General features: G+C 38.0%; 1 protein-coding gene across 2 annotated transcripts in view; it reads right to left on the bottom strand.

Annotated features, from left to right (window-relative positions):
* Positions 1-5766: 5766 nt before the first annotated feature.
* HTR1F (5-hydroxytryptamine receptor 1F) overlaps positions 5767-22809 on the bottom strand; it is a 152517-nt gene continuing 135474 nt past the window's right edge. For both annotated transcript variants that reach the window (XM_045036770.1, XM_045036769.1), the window contains exon 5: positions 5767-7840. In XM_045036770.1, the coding sequence (XP_044892705.1) occupies positions 6697-7797 (1101 nt within the window). In that variant the 5' untranslated portion in view covers positions 7798-7840 and the 3' untranslated portion in view covers positions 5767-6696. The remainder of the gene's footprint in view (positions 7841-22809) is intronic.

Here is a 22809-nt window from a genome sequence, read left to right as displayed (position 1 = left end):
CGGCTCAGGTTATGATCCTACTGTTGGGAGATGAAGCCCTGAGCCTCCTGCTGAGCAGGGAGCCTGCGTTAAGTTTCTCTCTCTCTCCCTCTGCCTCTCCCCCTGTCCCACTCATACTCTCTCCCTCTCTCAAAAAAAAAAATCTGATAGTAGATTTACTCTTCTGCCTTTCTGTTAAAAATATCCCCCCTTCTTCTTCTTTCTCCTTTATCTTCAAGTTCAACATGTGTGTGCGAAGGAGAACATTTTTTTTCTCCAGTTTAGTCCTTCTTAACACCTGCAAAATCTCTCTCTCTCTCTCTCTCTCTCTCTCTCTCTCTCTCTCACACACACACACACACACACACACACACTCTACTAGGATCACAGATCCAGTTGAATCCTGGCCAAGACATCGAACACAAGGAGGACATTGTTTCTGTTTTTGTTTTGTTTTGTTTTATAAGTTTATTTATTTATGTTGAGAGAGAGACGGGTAGTGTGAGTGGGGGAAGGGTAGAGAGATAGGGAGAGAGAGAGAATCCCAAGCTGGCTCTGCATGGTCATCACAGAACCCGACTTGGGGCTCGAACTCATGAATCATGAGATCATGACCTAAGCTGAAATCAAGAGTCAGGTGCTCAACCGACTGAACCACCAAGGCACCTCAAAGAGGAAATTGTTGATATGTATGTGTGTGGAGGAAGAAGTGGGGATGAGTAAAATTTTTCTTTATTAAGTGGGTTGGGGTAGAGGAAATTCCAAGACAGCAGACCCAGCAATATAATATAGTTGTAATAATTAATGATGATTGAATATAAAAATATGATGATATAATAAGTACAACTTTTTAGGAGTGAATACCAATTACATATAATTTAGGAATATTAATAGAACATAATGAAAAGGATATTGGGGAGCACAGGAAGGAAGACATAGCAAGCTTTGCTGTGCAGACATAAATCAGTAAGGTCATTTTGTTGCCCTTGCAGAGGTGGAAACTTTCCAATTAGAAATCAGACCCGTGACAGAACACCAGCTTTACTGAAGCTTTTGACGAGCCCTTGTTGTTACCATTGATGAAGACAATGTTATACTTTTTTTTTTCTCAGAATTTTTATGATTTCTGACCTAACCAGAGAGTATAAATTCTTTGAAAAATTTTTTATCCTTCCCAGGTGGGTTTCAACTACTGCTATCCTGTTTTATACAGAGAAGGCATTCTATATCAATTACTACACATTCATTATAATGTTGGAAAATCTTTCTCTCAACAATAACTTCATTTTAAATAATGGAGAAAGCATATTGATTCATATGACCAAGAAAAATTGCCACAATGTCAAAAGAAAATGTTTATTCATGACAGAAATATTAACTTGCCTTTAAAATATTTTCTGGCAAATAAAGGTCTGAATATAACCATCTGGGTTATTAGGAGGATATTAGACACACATATTTTCTGAAACAAATTAATGTGGACACATTCTGAATTGAACAGGATTATTTTTGAAGGTCTTTATAATAAGGAAAAATCCTTCAATCCTCTCTACTGCAATGCAGCAAACCTAATTCTCTGATTATAAGTCAAAAAAAGCTCTTGTCAAAATTCATGAGGAAGCCATTCATTCCTTGATGTAGAGCAAAGCATGTCAGCAAGAAGCATAGAAGTACCCCTACTTCGCTGATATTTCTTGGAGCAAGTCAACACATTTTCTAGTAATTGACTTCCAATTAATTCTCCATTTTTGTTTTGTCTTTCTGACATAAAACTCTTGGGTACAGAGAGACAAGTTTAGGATTGAGCCAATGAATATGAGGATTATGCTCTACTAAATTTTTAATTTTGGAACGAACATAACTGATATAGGCAAGAATTTGGAAGTGGGTTCCCAAGAAATTTGTCTTCACTTGCAAGCAGTGAACATGTAGGCTGTAGAGCACAGGAGTGGGGGGATGCAGGGAAATTGGGTTCTCTGGAGAAGGGCAAGGAAGATTGGTTTTAGAGATACAAAATGGAAACTGGCCCCACATAAAGATTGACCCATCAACTGCCAGTAGCTGGATAAGCTGTTTATGCTGTGAATTTGACCCTGTGGGCCTATTGTGAGACAAAGCAACCAAAAAACTATTAAGGTAGGCAATCCATATTCCTATACCAGTATGATAAAGACCGTATTTCATAGGCAGGAGTGGATTTTCAAACACGATTTGTACATAGCTATGTATTGAACTGAATTTAGTATACAGTAGTTTGACTTCTTATCTTCCTTTGCTGTTTTGTCCTTTGCCTTTTATATAAAATTCTTTATTTGAAAATATTTAGAAAAAGCCGAGGAAATATTAAATCTCCATTTACTTCTCTGGTGCTGGCGTATTTGAAATTGTAGCAGGATTTGAAATATTTGAAATATTTCTTACACAATTCTTACACAATTAAAATTGTACAATTTGAAATATTTCTTATCTAATATTTAACAACTTTCTATGATATTTATGTTTTCTTTCTGTACCTTATCAGTTAAATATGTGCATTATTATATTGTTACATTTGCTATGGATGTGAAAAAATATTCTTTTTTTTTATGAAAATCTTCAGCTTTTAGTTACTTGGGAAATTTTCATTGAGAGAATAAATCCTATATATTCAGGGAAGTATATCATGTTTTGTGTAATCTGTTCTTCTTAAATTTTTGAGAAACTTCTGTTAAAGAACAAAAATTCAGAGCGCCTGGGTGGGTTAGTCGGTTAAGCGTCTGGCTCCTGGTTTCAGCTCACACCATGATCTGATGGTTTGTGAGTTAGAGGCCTGCATTGGGTTCCATGCTGACAGCATGGAACCTGCTTGGGATTCTCTCTCTCCCTCTCCCTCTCTGCCCCTCCCCCTCACTCTCTCTCTGTCTCTCAAATGAATAAACTTAAAAAAAAAACAGAACAAAAATTTAACTGAGTATATCTGAAGATCCAATTGGCTTTATTAAGTGATTCATGATTCGGGAACTGTGATGATTTGTACAAATGGAAGTTTTCCCTAGGAAGAAGGGTGGGGAAAGGAAGTTATTAGTAAAACAAAAGGATTGTTTCAGGCAAGGTCATTTTCCCTGAGGGGAAGAGCAGGGGGTCTCATCAAGCAGATGACCTCATCTTCCTTTGGAGGACAGAGAGGGCCCATGTGATAGATCACTTCATTGGTGTTTATCAGAAAATTCCTGACTGAACTGTTAAAACTCACATTTCTGATGGAGGCTTAAACTCCAAATAGGTTAGATATTACACCTCAGTTAGGTGACTTGGCCTAAGTGATACTATTTGGACTTTGGTTTTCTTTTTTATGTAAAAAATAGCAGATTATTAGCTGCAACATTACCTAACATTTAAAGATCAAAGAGAAGTCACTTGTTCATGAGGGATGGCATTATCTATACCTTCAACATGTGAGGGAAATATAAAGATGAAGTGATAAGTGCTGTAATATGTTATGGTGCCTTTGGATTAAAGCCTATTTCATATATGTAGAAATAATAAACTTGGTTCTCCCTGAGCTCTGAAGGCAGATTTAACTTGTCTGTCATTTGATAGCATTATTTCCCTGGATTTGAGCTTTAGTCCAACTCTGAGTAGAAGGTAGTATGTGTATTTGGGTGGGCCTCACCCTGCGTGAGATTTGTTCCTTTGGGTTGATGGGCTGTGTCTCTTAGAGGTCTCCAATATAACTAAATAAATTTCTGAGATAGGTGTAAATAAATTAATGCAACAGATTATTTCCACATTATCAAGATCTTTGAATGAATAAATCATAGAATCAAATTTTAGTGAGAGAGAGAAAGAAGAACAAGCAGAGAATGATAGGGACTAGAGTAGGCTTTCGACTGTCAGCACAGCAATAGGGGTCCTGGGAGATAAAGAGAAGAGAGGAGGACAAAAGAGGTGGCCGGGAGTCTTATATAAACCTGTCATTTTCACTTGGGCTAGACCTGCTCAGCAGGGCCTATGAGGTCTCATGCATGTGTCTTTGAGTGTTTGACATGCCCCCAAACAAATCATCATTCTACTAACAGGCTCAAGAACTTCTCTTGAGTTCATTTCAGTTGAGAGCAGGTTACCTCAGTGTCTCTCCATCTGTCTGCTTATTAACCTATTTGCTGTATCCTATAGCTTCTGTTTCCAGACTATCTCTCTTCTGTTTTCTCCTTCACACTCCCATTGCCAAAATCAAGTTCAGAACTTCACCTCTTGCCTGGATTATTGATTTGCTTTCTAACAAGAAGTCAGTATCACCAGTACCCTCTCTGTTCAAATCCAGCCAGATACACACACACACACACACACACACACACACACACACACACACACATACATATTAGAATTACTCTGAACTTGTAATATTTCTACTAAGAAGCATCAGTGACCACTCGTTGACAGACTACAACCAAATGGACTGTAAACTTCTTTTTCTGGCATTTAAAGTCAGCCACAATAATGGCCAAATTCTCTTGTAATTTTTTCTTCTAGTGTCCTAATTAGCTGCCAAATTCATTGCTATTTCATGAACAAGACCCATGAAATACTGACAGAATTCACTCTGAATTCCTGATGTTGCCGCCACCTGGAGGATGCTTTTCTATTTCTCTTACCCAACGGTTGCTTATTTAATATCTATTTTAAATACATTCTTTATGAAATTTTGCTGATTTTTCTCAATCAGGTGTGATCAGCTTTTCCTTTGAATCATCAAAATTATGCAAACAACTGCCATGAGAGATCTTTGTTTTTTCTTTTCAATTACAGTGTTCGTTTGTTTCTTTGTTTCACCTTTTTTATTTTTTAAGTAAGCTCCATGCCCAGAGGTGGGGTTTGAACTCATGACCCCAAAATCAAGAGTCACATGCTCTACTGACTGAGCCACCCAAGTGCCCCATTTTGTTTCACCTTTTAAATTGTAAATGTGTTAAGAAGAGAAACTGTATGTCATTATTTCCTGTATCTTCCATATGGTATATCTCAGTGCCTTATACAGAATGAGAACTCTGTAAATATTTGTTAGATTGAGAGTAATCTGCCATAGATATGTAAAAAATCAATGTAATGTATTCTTTAGTACCTGAACAGGAAAAAATATTGAAAATACACATAAACGTGTGGCTTAAAAAAAAAGGAATGTATTATTTTTCAAATGGTCTTGTTTGACGGTATGCCTTCCAAAAGGCAGTCTGTCAACTTGCAGGTTCAAATGAAATGAAATCTTCTCAGAAGCATGGTTATTTTATTTTAAAATCCATCTATAGGGGCGCCTGGGTGGCTCAGTCGGTTAAGCGTCCGACTTCAGCTCAGGTCATGATCTCACGGTCCGTGAGTTCGAGCCCCACGTCGGGATCTGGGCTGATGGCTCAGAGCCTGGAGCCTGCTTCCGATTCTGTGTCTCCTTCTCTCTCTGCCCCTCCCCTGTTCATGCTCTGTCTCTCTCTGTCTCAAAAATAAAATAAACGTTAAAAAAAATTGAAAAAAATAAAATAAAATCCATCTATAAATCAGGAAGAGAAACTTAATGGAATTGCTTTGGCTTACTGAACTAGTGAAGTGACTGGGAGATATATAAAAAATATAATATATTTATAATTAGCATAATATGAATCTTTTTACCTGTTGATTTCTACCAGTTGAAAAACCAGAGATGTTTTTAAAGTCAGTGGAAAGTTCTAAGAATTCCTATCACATTCTCTCTAACAAAAGGGATATAATGTGTAAATTGAAGATATGGAACTGCTGAAGTGCAAAATACCACTGACATTTTAGTGAGCAAATGAGCTTGCTAACATTAACAGAAATGACGTTTAATTTAGATTTCAAAAAAGGCATTAGGAATACAATAACTATGGTGAGTAACCTAGGGTACTTAGTGCCTTAAATTTGAGTCCTAAATCAACATGGGGGCAATTAGAACACCTCCCCTGAACCCTCTCCTGAGTTACTGTTACTAGGGTAAGGTTTTGATTTCAAATATTGAGAATACATGGTTAAGAAAATATCTTTCTAGGAATTCATATTGAACAAAAAGAAAATGTTAAATATGCACAAGTTCAGCATTCAGAATTATTTTACAATGCCTAACTCACTTTATGATTACTCTTTACTATCTAAATACAAAGATCATATCAATCTCCTGGCTGACATTTCCTCCAGTCATATTAGGAATCATTGTTGGCTGCTTCCTCCTCCCATTTTTCCCAGGATAAGGTGAAGGTGGCACAAGAGTGGTTAGGTAGGAGAAATGGGTGCATTGTGGTGAATTTTCTTTTCTCTAAAATGGCAGAATTTTATAACAAAACCATAGCATTATATAGAAATTACAGATGTGGTTAATTGAATACTCTTCTGTAATTGTCGTAAGCCATAAACCTGGAAAATCACTGTTATTAATAATAATTACTCTAATACGTATTTTCAGTTAGCCTGTTAGGGACATTGCATAGGCAAAATGTTGTTTATAAGCAGTAAATTTTCTTCACGTTTTGAATACTCTAGAATGATGGTCAAAAGAAACATCTTTTACTCAAGAAGTTTATGTTCATGTTGCTATTAAAATATAAATTATATTCTTACAAGTTTAGCAGTTTTAATGTATTTCCTCTAAAAGTTTAACTGTTTTGTTATTCATCATTCATTTAGTTACTTCACCTCAAGAAATCCCCAGCCTTCTAATGATAAACTTTCTTTAAACTAACATCGACATCGTACAAGTTTTTGGAAGGCTTTCTTGAAGTCTTCATTAAAGATTGTATAAATCAGTGGATTTATAAGGGAGTTGAGATATCCAAGCCATGTCAAAAAATTTGACATTTCTTCAGAAATTTTACACTTTTCACAGACATTCACAACCAATTCTTTTACAAAGAAAGGAAGCCAACATATTACAAATGCACCCAAGATTAACCCCAGCGTAGTGGCTGCTTTGCGTTCTCTTGTGCCTGAGATCTTTTGCCTTCTCCAAGATTTCTCATGCTTGAAATCAGACCTGGAGCTTTTCACTGTGCTGTGAATTTTATCAAAGTCTGTTGATGGATCAGATAAAGATTTTTCTAGCATGTAGGGTGTGGAGACTAGTCTGGTGCTTTTCTCACTACTCCCCAAAAGGACTTGGCCATTCACCTCCTCCTTGGCAATCCTACTTGCTTGTCTCTTGTGGTATAACATTTTCGCTGCTTTATATATTTTGTAGTAGAGGATCAAAATCAATGTTAATGGGATGTAGAAAGCTCCGAATGTTGAGTAAATAGTCGAGACGATGTGGTCGTGTTTGATAATGCACTCATCATCGCGGCTAGTTCCTTGGTGCCTCCAGAATAAAGGAGGCATAGAGATAAAAATAGATATAATCCAAACTATTGTAATCGTAATGCCAGCATGCTTGGGAGTCCTTTTCCTGGAGTACTCCACAGCATCTGTGATTGCCCGATACCGATCCAGAGCTATAGCAGAGAGATGCAAGATGGAGCACGTGCAGCACGTAATGTCAACGCTCAGCCAGATGTCACAGACCACCTGCCCCATAATCCAGCTCTCTCTCACAATGTACACGATGCTGAAAGGCATCACCAGGACAGCTACAAGAAAATCTGTGACGGCAAGGGAGCAAATTAAATAGTTGGCTGGGTGGTGCAGCTTCCGGGTGACAATAATTGCAGCAATCACAAGGGAGTTGATGGTTGTTGTCATCAGTGCCAGCCCGGAGAGGGTGAGGGACACCAGAATTTTAGACGGCATTCTGTTTAATAGTTCTTCTGAAGTCAAGTTTTGATCAGATGAGTTTAAGGAATCCATTTTGTTTGTTTTAAAAGATTAATATAGCTGCAAAAATGGATACCTGTAACAAAGGAGGAGAAAAACACTTCAGAGAAGTCTTCAAAAATTTTTCTCTCCCTTTCAGAATAAATTTAGAAAAAGTGTATGTGTGTGTTTTCCCAGAATATTCCATGGATTTAAAAAAAATGGGAATTTAGATTATAGATTTTCTTTTTCTTTTCATTTAATTAAAAAATTCCAACGAAAACAGTAACAAACAATAACTTTCAAAACATTTCTGAAAATACAGCTCACATAAAACAATCTTTATGAGTAAACTAACCTATTACTCGGTAAAATCTCTACCATCGTAGAATTGCATTTAAAAACTATATTAATCCGAGCTATGTTTTTCTCTTCATCTATGCAGTAAAAGTTAAATAGCACATGTCATTAATACATATTTATGCATTATATAACCCAATATAAGAAAATATCATATTACAGGCAATATTCAAAATCATAAACAATTTTGTACTTAATTTAAAGTTACATTGAGAACATTATCATTGAACTCATGGAGTCTAAAGGAACTTCTAAGTATTTCATGTCAGGATATAAGTATTATAAAAAGGGAAATAAATAAAAATAAAATATTTTTAGTACATCCCTAGCATTCTATGATCATTTTATGAAATGAGGAAAATGTCAGAGTGTTTAGTAGTCTTTGTGGACATAAGTAGTGAATTTGGTTTAAAAAGATGAAATAAAATTAGTGGGAGTGAAACAGCCATAAAACACTGACCATTATTACAATGACATACATGACAAAATAACTCACTTAACAAGGTGAACTTGCCAGCAAGGAGAGCTCATAATGGCACTCACTCTGAAATGGAAATTATTCTTCTTTACAAGTCACCATTGTAAGGACCCTATGACCTTACGTCTGAAAGAGGACACTCCACACAGGGCTTATAATTTTTGCTTTAATCCATGCTATTGTTTAATTGTAAGCCAAATAAGAGCAATTAGAGTGTAATGAAATAGGATTAATCTTTTTTATATGATAGTATTTTTTCTTTTTTTTTTGCATCAGCCCTTCTCTCTTTTTTAATAATTCTATAGCAGCCACCTGTATCTTAGGAAAAGACAGAGAGAAGATGGAAATCTGAAGCTTTATTCTTGGTTGTAACTATTATTGTACCTCCATAGTCCTTAAATTATTTTTACTTTAAAGTGATTATGTCTTGGGGCGCCTGGGTGGCTCAGTCGGTTAAGCATCAGTCTTTGGCTCAGGTCATGATCTCACAGTTCGTGTGTTTGAGCTCTGTGTGGGGCTCTGTGCAGACAGCTGGGAGCCTGAAGCCTGCTTCAGATTCTGTGTGTCTGTCTCTCTCTCTGCCCCTCCCCCACTTATGCTCTCCCTCTTTCTCCCTCTCAAAAATAAATAAACATTAAAAAAATTTAGAGTGGTTATATCTTATTTGTTGGAACTGATAAAACAAATACTTTACTTAATATTATTGTATCAAGTGTTGTGTGTGTGTATAATAAAACTTTGAGGTAAGCACATCTAGTATTTTACTTGTGTTTGGTTATCAGTAGTAAATTTAATTTTTATTTTCTGATAATCATTGAAGGCAGGTGCTGATGGCTTGCTCCTAAGCAAATTGAGGGGCACAAGAAACTTGAGGGTTAAATTTGAGTGGCTCAGTCGGTTAAGTATCTAACACTTGAGTTCAGCTCAGGTCATGATCTCATGGTTCATGGGATGGAACCTGGTATCAGGCTCCTCGTGTTCACAGCACAGAGCCTGCTTGCGATTCTCTCTCTCCCTCTCTCTGCCCCTCCCCCACTTGTACTGTCTCTCTCTCTTTCTCAAAATATATAAATAAACATTAAAAAAAAGAAATTTGAATACCTGTTTCCCAGAAAATGAGTAGTTGTCCTGTGTATAATTGAGAAGCTATAAATCTACGTTATTTATATCAACACTTACCCCTTTTAAAGGGTAACTAGGATAGCACCAGAAAAAGAATGGAAGCTAAAGTTTCCCTAGAAATTCTAAACCATTGGATGGGGCGCCTGGGTGGCTCAGTTGGTTAAGCATCTGACTTCAGCTCAGGTCATGATCTCACAGTTGGTGAGTTTGAGCCCTGATCGAGGTCTGTGCTGATATCTCAGAGCTTGTAGCCTGTTGCGAATCCTGTGTCTTCTCTCTCTGCCTCTCCCATGCTCATGTTCTGTCTCTCTCAAAAAAATAAACGATAAAAAAAGTGTTAATGTTTATTTATTTTTTTTGAGAGAGAGAGAGAGAGAGAGAGAGAGAGAGAGAGAGAGAGAGAGAGAGAAACAGAGTGTGAGTGGGGGAGGGTCAGAAAGAGGGAGACACAGAATCAGAAGCAGGCTCCAGGCTCTGAGCTGTCAGCACAGAGCCTGACAAGGGGCTCGAACTCACAGACCATGAGATCATTACCTGAGCTGAAGTCAGATGCCCAACCGACTGAGCTGCCCAGGTGCCCCAACATTAAAAAAAATTTTAAGAAAAAGAAATCCTAAACTGCTGGAGCGCCTGGGTGGCTCAGTCGGTTACGTGTCTGACTTCAGCTCAGGTCATGATCTCACGGTTCATGGGTTTGAGCACCAAGTAGGGCTCTGGGCTGACAGCTCAGCCTGGAGCTTGCTTTGGATTCTGTGTCTCCCTCTCTGTCTGCCCCTCCTCAGTTCGCACTCCATCTCTCTCTGTCTCTCAAAAGATAAAATGAAATGTTAAAAAACAGAAAAGAAATTCTAAACCTGTGGTTTTCCAATTTAGCTTGCCTCAGAACCATCAGTAGGACTGTTAAAACACAAGTTATCGGGGCGCCTGGGTGGCGCAGTCGGTTAGGCGTCCGACTTCAGCCAGGTCACGATCTCGCGGTCCGTGAGTTCGAGCCCTGCGTCGGGCTCTGGGTTGATGGCTCAGAGCCTGGAGCCTGTTTCCGATTCTGTGTCTCCCTCTCTCTCTGCCCCTCCCCCGTTCATGCTCTGTCTCTCTCTGTCCCAAAAATAAATAAACGTTGAAAAAAAATATATATATAAAACACAAGTTATCGGGTCCCACCCTTTGGAGTTAGAGATACAGTAACACTGGGGTGGGGCCCTCAAACTTGCATTTCTAACAAGTTCCCCGGTGTTGCTGCTGCTGTTGGCCCAGGGAGTTAGGGGTTTGGGGAGAACCCAACAGGGCTGTTACTCAGCTGTTTGTCTAAGCCTTTTGCTGCTACAGCATCAATGACTTCTTGGTTGAGAGCAGCTCTGACATTTCTGTTGTACAACTTTCTCAGCATCTCTCTTTCTCACATTCTTAAATTATTTCTTGGAATTTTCCAAATAAATGATCTTACTCTAGCTTTTCTTCTGCTGTTTCTGGCTATTTTTATTGCTGACTTTTTACAGTACGGCTTAGACCTCCTGCTCTAGGGCTATTATTTCCTTCCCCCACATCATTTCCACTCTTTCCAGCCTGTGGTGAGAGTTATGTCATATGACCGACCATATTTTCTAAACCAAATACTGGATCGCAGGGCCTGAGGCTTAATGGCATGGTCATCTGCACCATCAGGATTATCATGAAAATCCTTGATATGTGCTTTCAAGATCAGTGGACCTCACAGTTTTTAGCTAATTTCCCTGGAAATATCTTTAGGCAGTTAATGGTCACAGGTGAAATGCTTACTCCAAGCCAATTAGACATATTAGAAACACAGTAGATTAATTAGTTTCTACCTTCCTCCTAATCCCCCCCCCATTCTCTCATCATAAAACTTGTACCAAATATTCAATTAAAAAAATAAATATTTCTTGATTGGTTAATTATTTATTTATTTAGTGTTTAATTAATTAATTTATTATTGAGTGTTATGTGAATTTATCTACTGCTTATTTAGTGTTATAGGAGTTGATTTAATAGCGATGACATTTTCTGTATTATAAACAAAAATAACTTCCCACTTAAATTTGCCTGATAAACAGTTTTGACATAAGAGTCTCTTCAAGAGGCAATTCTGAAATTACATTTTGAATAGAATATTGAATAAGAGAAACTATTTGGAGATAGTTATGTGTGTTTTCATAATAAAAGTGAATTCTGTTGGTAAGTGGACCAGCTTAATATTAGTGGCTGAATTATTTGATAATTCAGCTGAATCCTCTAAGAATCACATTGTAGCATTTAAATTAGGCTCAATAAAATGGTAGTTAGTGCTAAGGAAAAAATCAAAATGAGTCATATAAATTTGATTGCAGTTTCTAAGAAATCATCCCATTATTAAATTTAGAAAACTAATCTTCTGATAGTTGTATTTATCGAACAAAGAAAATGGAAAACAAATGTAACCAATCACAATTGAGTTTCTTTTCCTTTTTGTTTTATTTTCCTTGCCACTTTCAATTAGAATTTCAATAAATCGGGGTGCCTGGGTGGTTCAGTCAGTTGAGCGTCTGACTTCGGCTCAGGTAAATGATCTCGAGGTTTGCGGTTCCTGGGTTTGAGCCCCACATTGGGCTCTGTGCTGACGCTCAGAGCCCGGAGCCTGCTTCGGATTCTGTGTCTCCCTCTCTCTCCCTGCCCCTCCCTAGCTCATGCTGTGTCTCTTTCTCTCTCTGTCTCAAAAATGAATAAACATTACAAAAAAGAATTCCAATAAATCATCTACCTTCATTAATTCATGCATGGCCTCCAATCAGAGTCTTTCCTGTTCCTTTACATCTTAAGGTCGCATTGTGAGTTCTCACAGTGCTAGGGAGTGCTAGGGACCACCTCTAGGTTACTGGACATAGACTAGGTCACACGTCTCTCCTACTCCTAGAACATAGATGGCAGTCTATATTTTGAATGGGAAATAGCATTACTTGTTAAGCAGAGCTGGAAGTCTCATAAATTATATGTAGCCTTCTTGATAATAACAAAGAGAGAAAAATTTCCCCAGGCTTTCCTGAGAATTAATATTTGCCAATTTATTGATCTAGCCACCATATATTTACTCTACTTGCACAGTTGTTTTTATTATGTTCAGCTGTTGGTTTGATCTTAATGTCCAAGTATATTTCATTCATATTAAACTATAAGTTCATCGAGTCATAGTTTGGTTTACTTTATACTATAAATAATGAGGGGGAGGGGGAGGTCATACAAAAGCAGTTTTGTTTTTGTTTGAGAGAGAGAGAGAGAGAGAGAGAGAGAGAGAGAGAGAGAAGGAGAAGGAGAGAACCTACACACATGTGTGCACAGGTGCACGAGCAAGGGAGGGGCAGAAGGAGAGGGAGAGAGGGAATACTAAGCAGGTTCTATGCCCAGTGCAGGCTTGATGTAGGGCTTGAATCTCACAAACTGTGAGATCATGACTTGAGCCAAAATCAAGAGTCAGATGCTTAGTGGACTGAGCTACCTAGGCGCCCCGAGGTAGGTACAGTTATTATCTCCCATTTCATAGATAAGAAAACTGACGTAGTGAAGTTTAATAAACTTCTCTACAATGACAACATAACAAACAATTGGTAGAACAAACTCATTCTCTTAATCATCATGTTCCTGTCAGTGAAAAATTTAGTACTTTACATAACTCTCTTCTAGTCATGAGATCTACGAAGTAACTATTTTGTAAAGTAACTATTTGTAAAGATTTTGTTATAGAGTAAGAAGTAGTTTCAAGGGGAGGCAAATACCCAGTAGAATGAACCCTGAAACACAAGACAGATTTTATACAGCCATGACTTGGAGCTCTGCTTAAGCAGAAGCTGGTCTTCCAGGCTGCTGATTATTAGCTACAGGCTATTAACTACATTAGGAAGAAAAGCTTACTTTTAAACTTGGGTAAGATAGGCCGTGATTGAGTGGAACATGTTTAGCTTAAATATACACTGGCTTTATGTAAATGTATAGTATAAGGTAGCCACAATGTTAAATAAGATGGGGATCTTTCTATTTTCATTTTATTCAGTTGGCTTTACATAACGCTGTGGAATATAATATCTTGTATTTCTCCATTTGAGACAGTAAATTATCCTAACATGCCAAGATACAAATTGAAGCACAGGGTTAAGATAGTAACATCTTGAGACTCAGTCCCAAGATAATTATGAGAAATCTGTCCATATCTGAATAACATAAAGGAGAACTCCTTTCATATATTTTCACTTAGCTGTTTTTCCTATCTGAAAGCATTGAAATTGCTAGCAAGTAGTTTTTCTCTTCTTCAAGATTTTAAGGCTAGTTTTTTTTATAATTTAAAATACAGGTTCTCATTCAGTAACTTCAATTATTTCTACCCATTTTTTTACTTTGATTACTATGATCAAATTACTATGATCAAATAGTGGCTATTATTATCTGTAGATTAAAACTATTTTAATGAATGTACTTGGAATTGATATTAGTAGTCATGCATTGTAGAGAAAATTATAAACAAATTATAAAGAATTTGTTGGCTATTTCAGACATGACATGGTTAAATGATGATAATTTTATATTACCTAGCTATGACTTAGCATAGGACAAATCTGAACTGTCATCTGGACAGAATGACAAAATATCAGAGCACACAGTGGTTGAACCTCCTAATTTGTTTCCTAAGTTTTGAGCACCAATCAATAAAATTTATTAAGCAATGCAGTGTGTGTTAGGTTCTATATGTGATGCATATGCATAAAAGATGCAGCCCATGCCATTAAGGAGTATATTGTTTGTTTATCAGTAGTTCAGGAAAAAAGGCATATACCTATTGATCAAACATTAATTTAGTTTCAGCTTTGTAGCTGGCACTCTGGATGTAAACATGAATGTGTCACTAAACATTTTCTCAAAGAGCTCATTAGCAGGCTTTACAGATCACTGCACTATGACGAGGTAAGTGCATTATGGGAGTCATTTGAAAAAGTTTCCAGGCACCTACACCTTGCATTTCCTATAATAGTAGGGATGTTACCAGCTGTACTTATTGGGTATTCAATATTAAGAATGTTGATATTGAGGGGTGCCTGGGTGGCTCAGTTGGTTAAGTGTTCCACTTTGGCTCAGGTCAAGATCTCACGGTTGGTGAGTTTGAGTCCTGAGTGGGCTCTGCACTGACAGTGCGGGGTCTGCTTCAGATTCTCTGTCTCCCTCTTTCTTTGCCCCTCCTCCACTCTCTCTCTCTCAAAAATAAATAAATACTAAAATAAATAAATAAAATTAAAAAAAGAATATTGATATTGAAATGGTCTATCAGTTGGCAACTAAAGTGTTAAAAAATATAATAAGTGGTGCATCTAAAAATATACATTCTAAAATAAGTGCTTTAGTTCAAGTCAATCAAGGCAACTATTGAAAATTGTTCTCTGATCTTACTGAGAATTGATAATAGAAATACTGAATATGGAAAACTCTCAGGCAGGATTTTGAATATAATTGCTGTTAGTTTAGCAGAAGTTGAGGGAGGTTTCAGCATGATGAACAATATCGTTGCTATTAAAAAACCTTCCTAACTTCTTGAGACCACAAGTTCTGCAAAGATGTTGCCCACTGGGCCACTGAGGTGGGTAACAGGCCATGGATGTGGTTTCTACATGGCAGTGAACTTCCCTGGGCGGCTGCCGAGCAGACTGAAGCGGCGGCCGGGGCAGGAATCATTGCTCCCTGCTGCTCTACAGCCATCCAGCATGCCAAGGTGACACTGGTGAGATTGTTGTCGTTGGGACGTGTTTCTGGACCCAGGTCATGTGGGAATCTGACATCGAGGTTCCTCCCTGGCCGTGGTGCACAGACAGGGTGCCTATCGGTATTGATTATGGTTCCAGGCCACACCACATCTTTGTAATCAGTCCCTTTGTATATAAATTCTTTTTGAATTATCCTAATTTGAGTTTGTCATCTACTTCCTGTTGGGACCCTGACTGATGATAAAAATTGTAACTCCTTGAGGGGCGCCTGGGTGGCTTGGTCGGTTAAGCATCCGACTTCAGCTCAGGTCATGATCTCACAATCGGTGAGTTCGAGCCCCCCGTCAGGCTCTGTGCTGACAGCTCAGAGCCTGGAGCCTGCTTCTGATTCTGTGTCTCCTCCTCTCTCTGCCCAGCTCATGCTCTGTCTCTCTCTGTCTCTCAATAATAAAATAAATGTTAAAAATTAAAAAAAAAATTGTAACTCCTTGGGAATGAGTGTAACTAACAGTGACTAGTTTGGTAGTGAACATGTATCCAAAACAAGTGAATCTTAGTAATTTTGTATGTTTCCCAGGAAAAGGGGAATTTTTTTCCTCTCACTGGACATTCAGCCTTTATTTCAGTTTAGATTTCTTGAAATGCTTATACCACCACATGAAGCCTAAGAATGAAGCCAGTACTTATAACCTGAAATGTACCATGTGATACATGCATTGGTAAATATGTAAAACAGAAGCCATGACCATTCATAGGAGATTGTAGCCATCCTGCCTGGGAAGAGCAGAAAAGATCTCACATTGGAATTTAACCTTAAACTAAGACTTGAATGAGTGTCAATAGATTTTGGGGGGTGTGTGGGGGGGGGGAAGTAGGATGCCATGAAGGCCTTTGAGAGAGGAAACAGTTTGCAAAGGTACCATATCAGGAGGAGTATGGTAGGAGAATAATTTGAATGGGTATGGCAGTTGAGGCTGAAAAATTGGACAGGAGGCAAGAGTCTTATATACCACAATGCTGGAGGCCATGCAGAGCCACTGGAAAACGTGAAGCAGAATTAGGTAAAGGTTAGAGGCTCTGATAGGAGATTATTAAGTAGGCTAGGTGAGAGTGAATCTCCAGCCAAGGAATGAAATAAGGGGATGAGGACAGAAAATAATGTTAAGCCCCTTTCTAGTGTATGACAGGATCTGACAGTTAATTTGGGAGATGATGAAGCTTGAGGTAAATGGAAGATCCTAGAACAACTCCTATGTTCCATTGTGGGCAATCAATTGGGAGATGATATCATATACATGAAGGGAACATAGGAAAAGGAGGTTTCATGGGGAAGGGAAAGGGTCATTGTAAAAGTAATAGTTTCAAATACACCGAGACTATCATAGGAGACAGCCTGTATGGAATTATCTAGAAGAAAGATCTGGATTGGAAATTTAATTCATACATTATTAGCTGAATCCCTGCATATCTATAAAATCAATAGGGATTGGTGACAGCAGTGCACTGAAGAATGAATGGAAGATGAAGAATTAGAGGAACTATGAAGCATTTCTTTAAGAGGTTTGACTACTAATGAAAAACTTAAAATTTAGAAACTTTAAAAGCTAAAAACATAGAAACTCTGAGTTTAGAGATTTGAGTTTTTAAATTTTTTTTAATGTTTATTTTATTTTTGAGAGAGAGAGAGAGAGAGAGAGCCTACAGGAGAAGGGCAGAGAGAGAGGGAGACACAGAATCTGAAGCAGGCTCCGGGCTCTGAGTTGTCAGAACAGAGCCAGACGTGGGGCTTGAAACCATGAACAGTGAGATCATGACCTGGACCCAAGTCGGTGCTCAACTGACTGAGCCACCCGGGTGCACCGAGATTTGATTTTTTTTTTTAAACACAAACATAACTTGGTGTATTTATGCAGCATGGGAACCAAAGCTCTCAGGCAAAGTAAAAAGTTAAATTATAAAATTAACTGCCATTTATTTATTTCTTTATTACATCTTCCCTCGTTAGAATACAAGTTCTTTAAGAGCAGAAATTTTAATTCCTGGGCCTAGCACAAAATTCGGTTCATAACAGTCACTTAAAATATATTTGCTGAATAATAAATAATGAATGAAAAATACACTGTATTGATTCAGAGTGAGGGAAGCATGTACTCTTACAACATGGCTGACATAAACTGGTTCAATCCCACGGACACAATGTGGCAAAGACCTTTGATAGAGTCATTCTATTTCTAAGAATCTATCCTATATTTCCATGTATGAGAAATGAATACGTCCAGCAATATGTACAAATAAATTATTGTGCTTACTTATAATGAACAAGAAAACTCTATATTTTGATATGAAAAGACTTCCAAAACACATTTTAAGGTGAAAAATCAGAGTGTAAAAAAGTATGTATAGCATGTTACTATTTGTGTAACATAAAGGATATGTATGAATATAGTTGCTTTGTTTATACATAGAATATCTCCGGAAAAATACACAAGAAACTGGTAACTGTGGTTGTCTCTGGGGGATAGAAATAGGGAAAAGTGTTTGGAAAGAGTATCTAAAATTTTATACTCATTATGCATTTATCTGTTTCTTAAAAGTAATAAACTAACAAAGCAAAAAAACCACCATGAATACATGTAAATGAGCCCAGTAGTTTGTGTCAAACACCTTCCTAAATGCTTTGTCTGCATGGTCTTATTTGAGACCAGGGGAAAAAAGATAAGTGGAGGAAGTAAATTTGTAGCTAGTAAACATGTGTGCACATATGTATTGGGGGAGGGTGGAAAATGGAAGGAATGTGGAGGTTTTTCTGTGTCATAGACAGCGTTTTCGTTTTGAATAGGAGACATTATCATATGTTGAGGGGGAGGAGGCAGGGATCAAGAAGGGTAAGAAGAACATTTGGCACCCTTGCTAGAGAGTAGGAAGGGAATGATCAAAGGCAGAAAAAAGAATGCTGTGTATTGCTTAATGCTGTTTGGGCATCATTCTTTACTACAAGTGCAACTTTAGTTTGGAAATGCTCAGTAGCCCTAGCATAAGAGTGGAAAATAAATGTCAGATCATATACCTTTCTTGTGGGAGAAGCACAATGAGGACATACATTTGCAGAGAAGTAGCTGAAGTCAAATGATAAAGATACCAATTGGGAAATAAGTTTAGATTATAACTGGAGGAGGTAGCATCTTAACGGAATGGGTGAATTTCATGAGGTAAGTGAGAATTACTTCTAGGCTGAGCAATTATCTTGTCCAGTTGGCCACAAAAATTCTCCCTTAGCCCGTGGTTTTCTGTTGCTCAGTCCAGCCTCAGAAGGTAGCCCACTGGGGTAAAATGCTTTCAGAATGGCTCCAGCTAGCTCTTCTCTGAGCAGTCCTCACAGGGAAGCATCTGAACTCATCTGGCACATTACCACCTGCGGGGCTTTCCTCTAGCTCAAGGATTCTCCAAGTGTAGTTCCTGGAGAGCAGCATCCACATCAGGTGAGAACTTCTAGAAATGCAAATTCTTGTCCCCTTCCCTGCGACTGAATCAGAAACTTTGGGAGCGTGTTAGAGCCTCTAGAGCTTTTGTACACATGCTTAAGTTAGAAACAACCGCTCTAGCTGTTCCCTCTTACCTGAGATTACCACTCGGCTAATTAACTCCATAACCTCCTTTAAGTCTTTGCTTTAAATTCCCAGAACTCTGTGTCATATTTCAACCCAACTTAATCTTTCTTCCTTCTCCTGATACCCCCTTCCCTTCATCTTCCTCATCAGCTTTATTTTTCTTTAGCACTTATCATTTCCTGTACTATATAATTACTTCATGGTTTTTGTCTAATTGATTTCAATACAGGGATATTTTCCGTGTTGATATTGATATATTTTAAGTTCTCAGAACAGTGCCTGATGTATAATAGGAGCTCAATCAATATTTGTAAAATGATTACTTGTCCATGGTCTCAATAAAGAGCCATTTCCAAAGCAGTCACCTTTCCTGGGTTTGTGACAAAGCAGCTGGCCAGCAACAGTCTCCCAACCTTAGGCTTTTCCAGGTATGGGTTTCCCACCAACCCCAGCTTTCCAGACTGTAGGAACCATGAATCATGCTCTTTGGGCAGTCTCCTTGGAGTTCCTCTCTCTCAGTTTGAGATGAGACCTCCACCGTCACCCCCAAACCACCCTTTACCTCCAAACACATTTCCTTATAGAAAGGGTGGGGGGGAGGGAGCAAATTCTCAGAAAATCTATGACTTTCTCCAAACGTCATCCTCACCCTCTTTTCCAATTCTTACCTCTTCAATTTAACACTGTAATAATCTTGAGGTATTGAAGGCTCACTTTTCCCCACTGCTTTCTCAGTTCCCAATAGGGCATAGTTGAGTATAACATCTTGTATTAGAATATGACATAGTTGATACCCATTTTCTTAGGGTGTCAGCCCAAACTAGAATGTTTAATTTTTATTTATGCTACACGCTCCTCTTGGCTTTTAGAGTCCATTCTTTATATTTTAGGCTTTTAGAGTCCATTCTTTATATTTTAGTCCACTCTTTATATTTTTATATATTTTATATAAAGCAAGTTTGTTTTTTTGTTTTGTTTCGTTTTGTTATGAGAGAGAGAGAGTAGGGGAGGAACAGACGGAGACAGAGAGAATCTTAAGCAAACTCCACACCCAACACGGAGCCCAGCTTGGGGCTCGATCTCATGACTGTGAGATCATGACCTGAACTGAAATCAAGAGTTGGATGCTTAACTGAGCCGCCTAAGCACCCCAAAGTGAATCTTTTTAAAACATGACTTTTCTGTTCTTCAAAATTGCCAATGACCTCCCATTGCACTTAGAGTAAAGTCTAGATCTTTAACCATGCCCTCAAGGCCCTTATGAATTGGTTCTTGCTTACATTTTCAGTCTTCTATGGTATCAATTCCCATATGCTCCTTACTATTCTTGAGGCCACACAGGCCTTCACAGGTTTTTTTTTTTTTTTTTAAAGATTTTATTTTTAAGTAATCTCTACACTGAACGCAGGGCTCTAACCCACAGCCCCGAGATCAAAAGTCTCACGCTTCACTGACTGAGCCAGCCAGGCACCCCGAGCCTTCTTAGTTTTGCTACTTGATGAAATCAAGCTCTTTCTTAGGTTATGGCCTTTTGACTTGCTGTTCCCTCTGCTTGGAAATTTCTTTCCTAGATAACTGGTTCTTTCTTATTAAAGTTTCAGACATTCTCATATTACATTATGTTTCATCATAGTATTTATCCCTCTCTAAAATTCTTAGTTTTTTACTTGTGCATTATCTGTTTCCCTTGTTAGATTATAAAATTCATGAAAACAAGGATCTAGAATTTTGGTTCAATGCTGTGACTTCAGTGTCAAGAACCTAGTATGTAAGATTTCAATAAACACTTGACAAAGATTTTATTGTATGCCTCCTAGATGCTAGGCTCTATACTATTACACAATTTTGATTAAAAACATTTTTTAGCCCCTGCCCTTAAGAAACTTTCAGTTAGAGTATGAAAGGAACAAGAAAAGAGCTTACTTTTCTTGTGGTATGGTAAGTGTTAGGTAAGACCAAAGTGTGAGGGTTTCTATGGGAGCTGAGAACGAATCTGGAATCTGGTGTGGCAGTGAGGACAAGGGAGTCAGCAGGAGTAAGGTGGGATTTCAAAATGCAGAGACTGCTTCCTGACTGTTCACATAGAGCTAAATGAAGAACGGAAAGAACTAGGAGCAGAGGGGGAAGTAAATGGTTGGGTAATGGAGATGGGTGACCTTTTCTTTCAATTCTCGTGCCTCTACATTCTCGGAAGGACTTGATATTGGTATGGGAACCCACTCAGACTCGTCTTCCAGACTCTAGCCACTTCTGTCACTGCTTACTTTGCATAGATCTACACATCTAAAGTACAACAGGTTTTCTAAAACAAAATTTAGTCTTTTTTCCATTGGATATTTTTTCCTGCTTTGTCAAAGATTAGTTGGCCATACGTTTGTGGGTCTAATTCTGGAGTCTCTATTCTATTCCATTGGTCTATGTGTCTGTTTTTGTGCCAATACCATGCTGTCTTGATGATTACAGCTTTGTAGTAGAGGCTAAAGTCTGGGATTGTGATGCCTCCTGCTTTGGTCTTCTTCTTCAAAATTACTTTGGCTATTTGGGGCCTTTTGTGGTTCCATATGAATTTTAGGATTGCTTGTTCTAGCTTCAAGAAGAATGCTGGTGCAATTTTGATTGGGATTGCATTGAATGTAGAGATTGCTTTGGGTGGTATTGACATTTTGACAATATTTATTCTTCCAATCCACGAGCACAGAATGTTTTTCCATTTCTTTATATCTTCTTCAAATTCCTCCATAAGCTTTCTATAGTTTTCAGCATACAGATCTTTTACATCGTTGGTTAGGTTTATTCCTAGGTATTTTATTATTCTTGGTGCAGTTGTGAATGGAATCAGTTTCTTTGCCTTTCTGTTGCTTCATTATTAGTGTATAAGAATGCAACTGATTTCTGTACATTGATTTTGTATCCTGCGACTTTGCTGAATTCACGTATCAGTTCCAGTAGACTCTTGGTGGAGTCTGTTTGGTTCTCCATGTATAATACCATGTCATCTGCAAAAAGTGAAAGCTTGACTTCATCTTTGCCAATTTCAATGCCTTTGATTTCCTTTTGTTGTCTGATTGCTGATGCTAGAACTTCCAACACTATGTTAAACAACAGCGGTGAGAGTGGACATCCCTGTCGTATTCCTGATCTCTGGGTAAAAGCTCTCAGTTTTTCCCCATCGGGGATGATATTAACTGTGGGCTTTTCATAAATGGCTTTTATGATGTTTAAGTATGTTCCTTCTATCCTGACTTTCTTGAGAATTGGACCCACAAAAGTATGGCCAACTAATCTTTGACAAAGTGGGAAAGAATATCCAATGGAAAAAAGACAGTCTCTTTAACAAATTGTACTGGGAGAACTGGACAGCAACATGCAGAAGGTTGAAACTAGACCACTTTCTCACACCATTCACAAAAATAAACTCAAAATGGATAAAGGACCTGAATGTGAGACAGGAAACCATCAAAACCCTAGAGGAAAAAGCAGGAAAAAACCTCTCTGACCTCAGCCGCAGCAATTTCTTACTGGACACATCCCCAAAGGCAAGGGAATTAAAAGCAAAATGAACTATTTGGACCTCATGAAGATAAAAAGCTTCTGCACAGCAAAGGAAACAACCAACAAAACTAAAAGGCAACCAACGGAATGGGAAAAGATATTTGCAAATGACATATCAGACAAAGGGCGAGTATACAAAATCTATAAAGAACTCACCAAACTCCACACCCAAAAAACAAATAATCCAGTGAGGAAATGGGCAGAAAACATG

Source organism: Felis catus, chromosome C2 (genome assembly GCF_018350175.1).
Source record: "Felis catus isolate Fca126 chromosome C2, F.catus_Fca126_mat1.0, whole genome shotgun sequence".
NCBI classification, from domain to species: domain Eukaryota; kingdom Metazoa; phylum Chordata; class Mammalia; order Carnivora; family Felidae; genus Felis; species Felis catus.
This window is presented reverse-complemented; position numbering and strand designations above follow the sequence as displayed.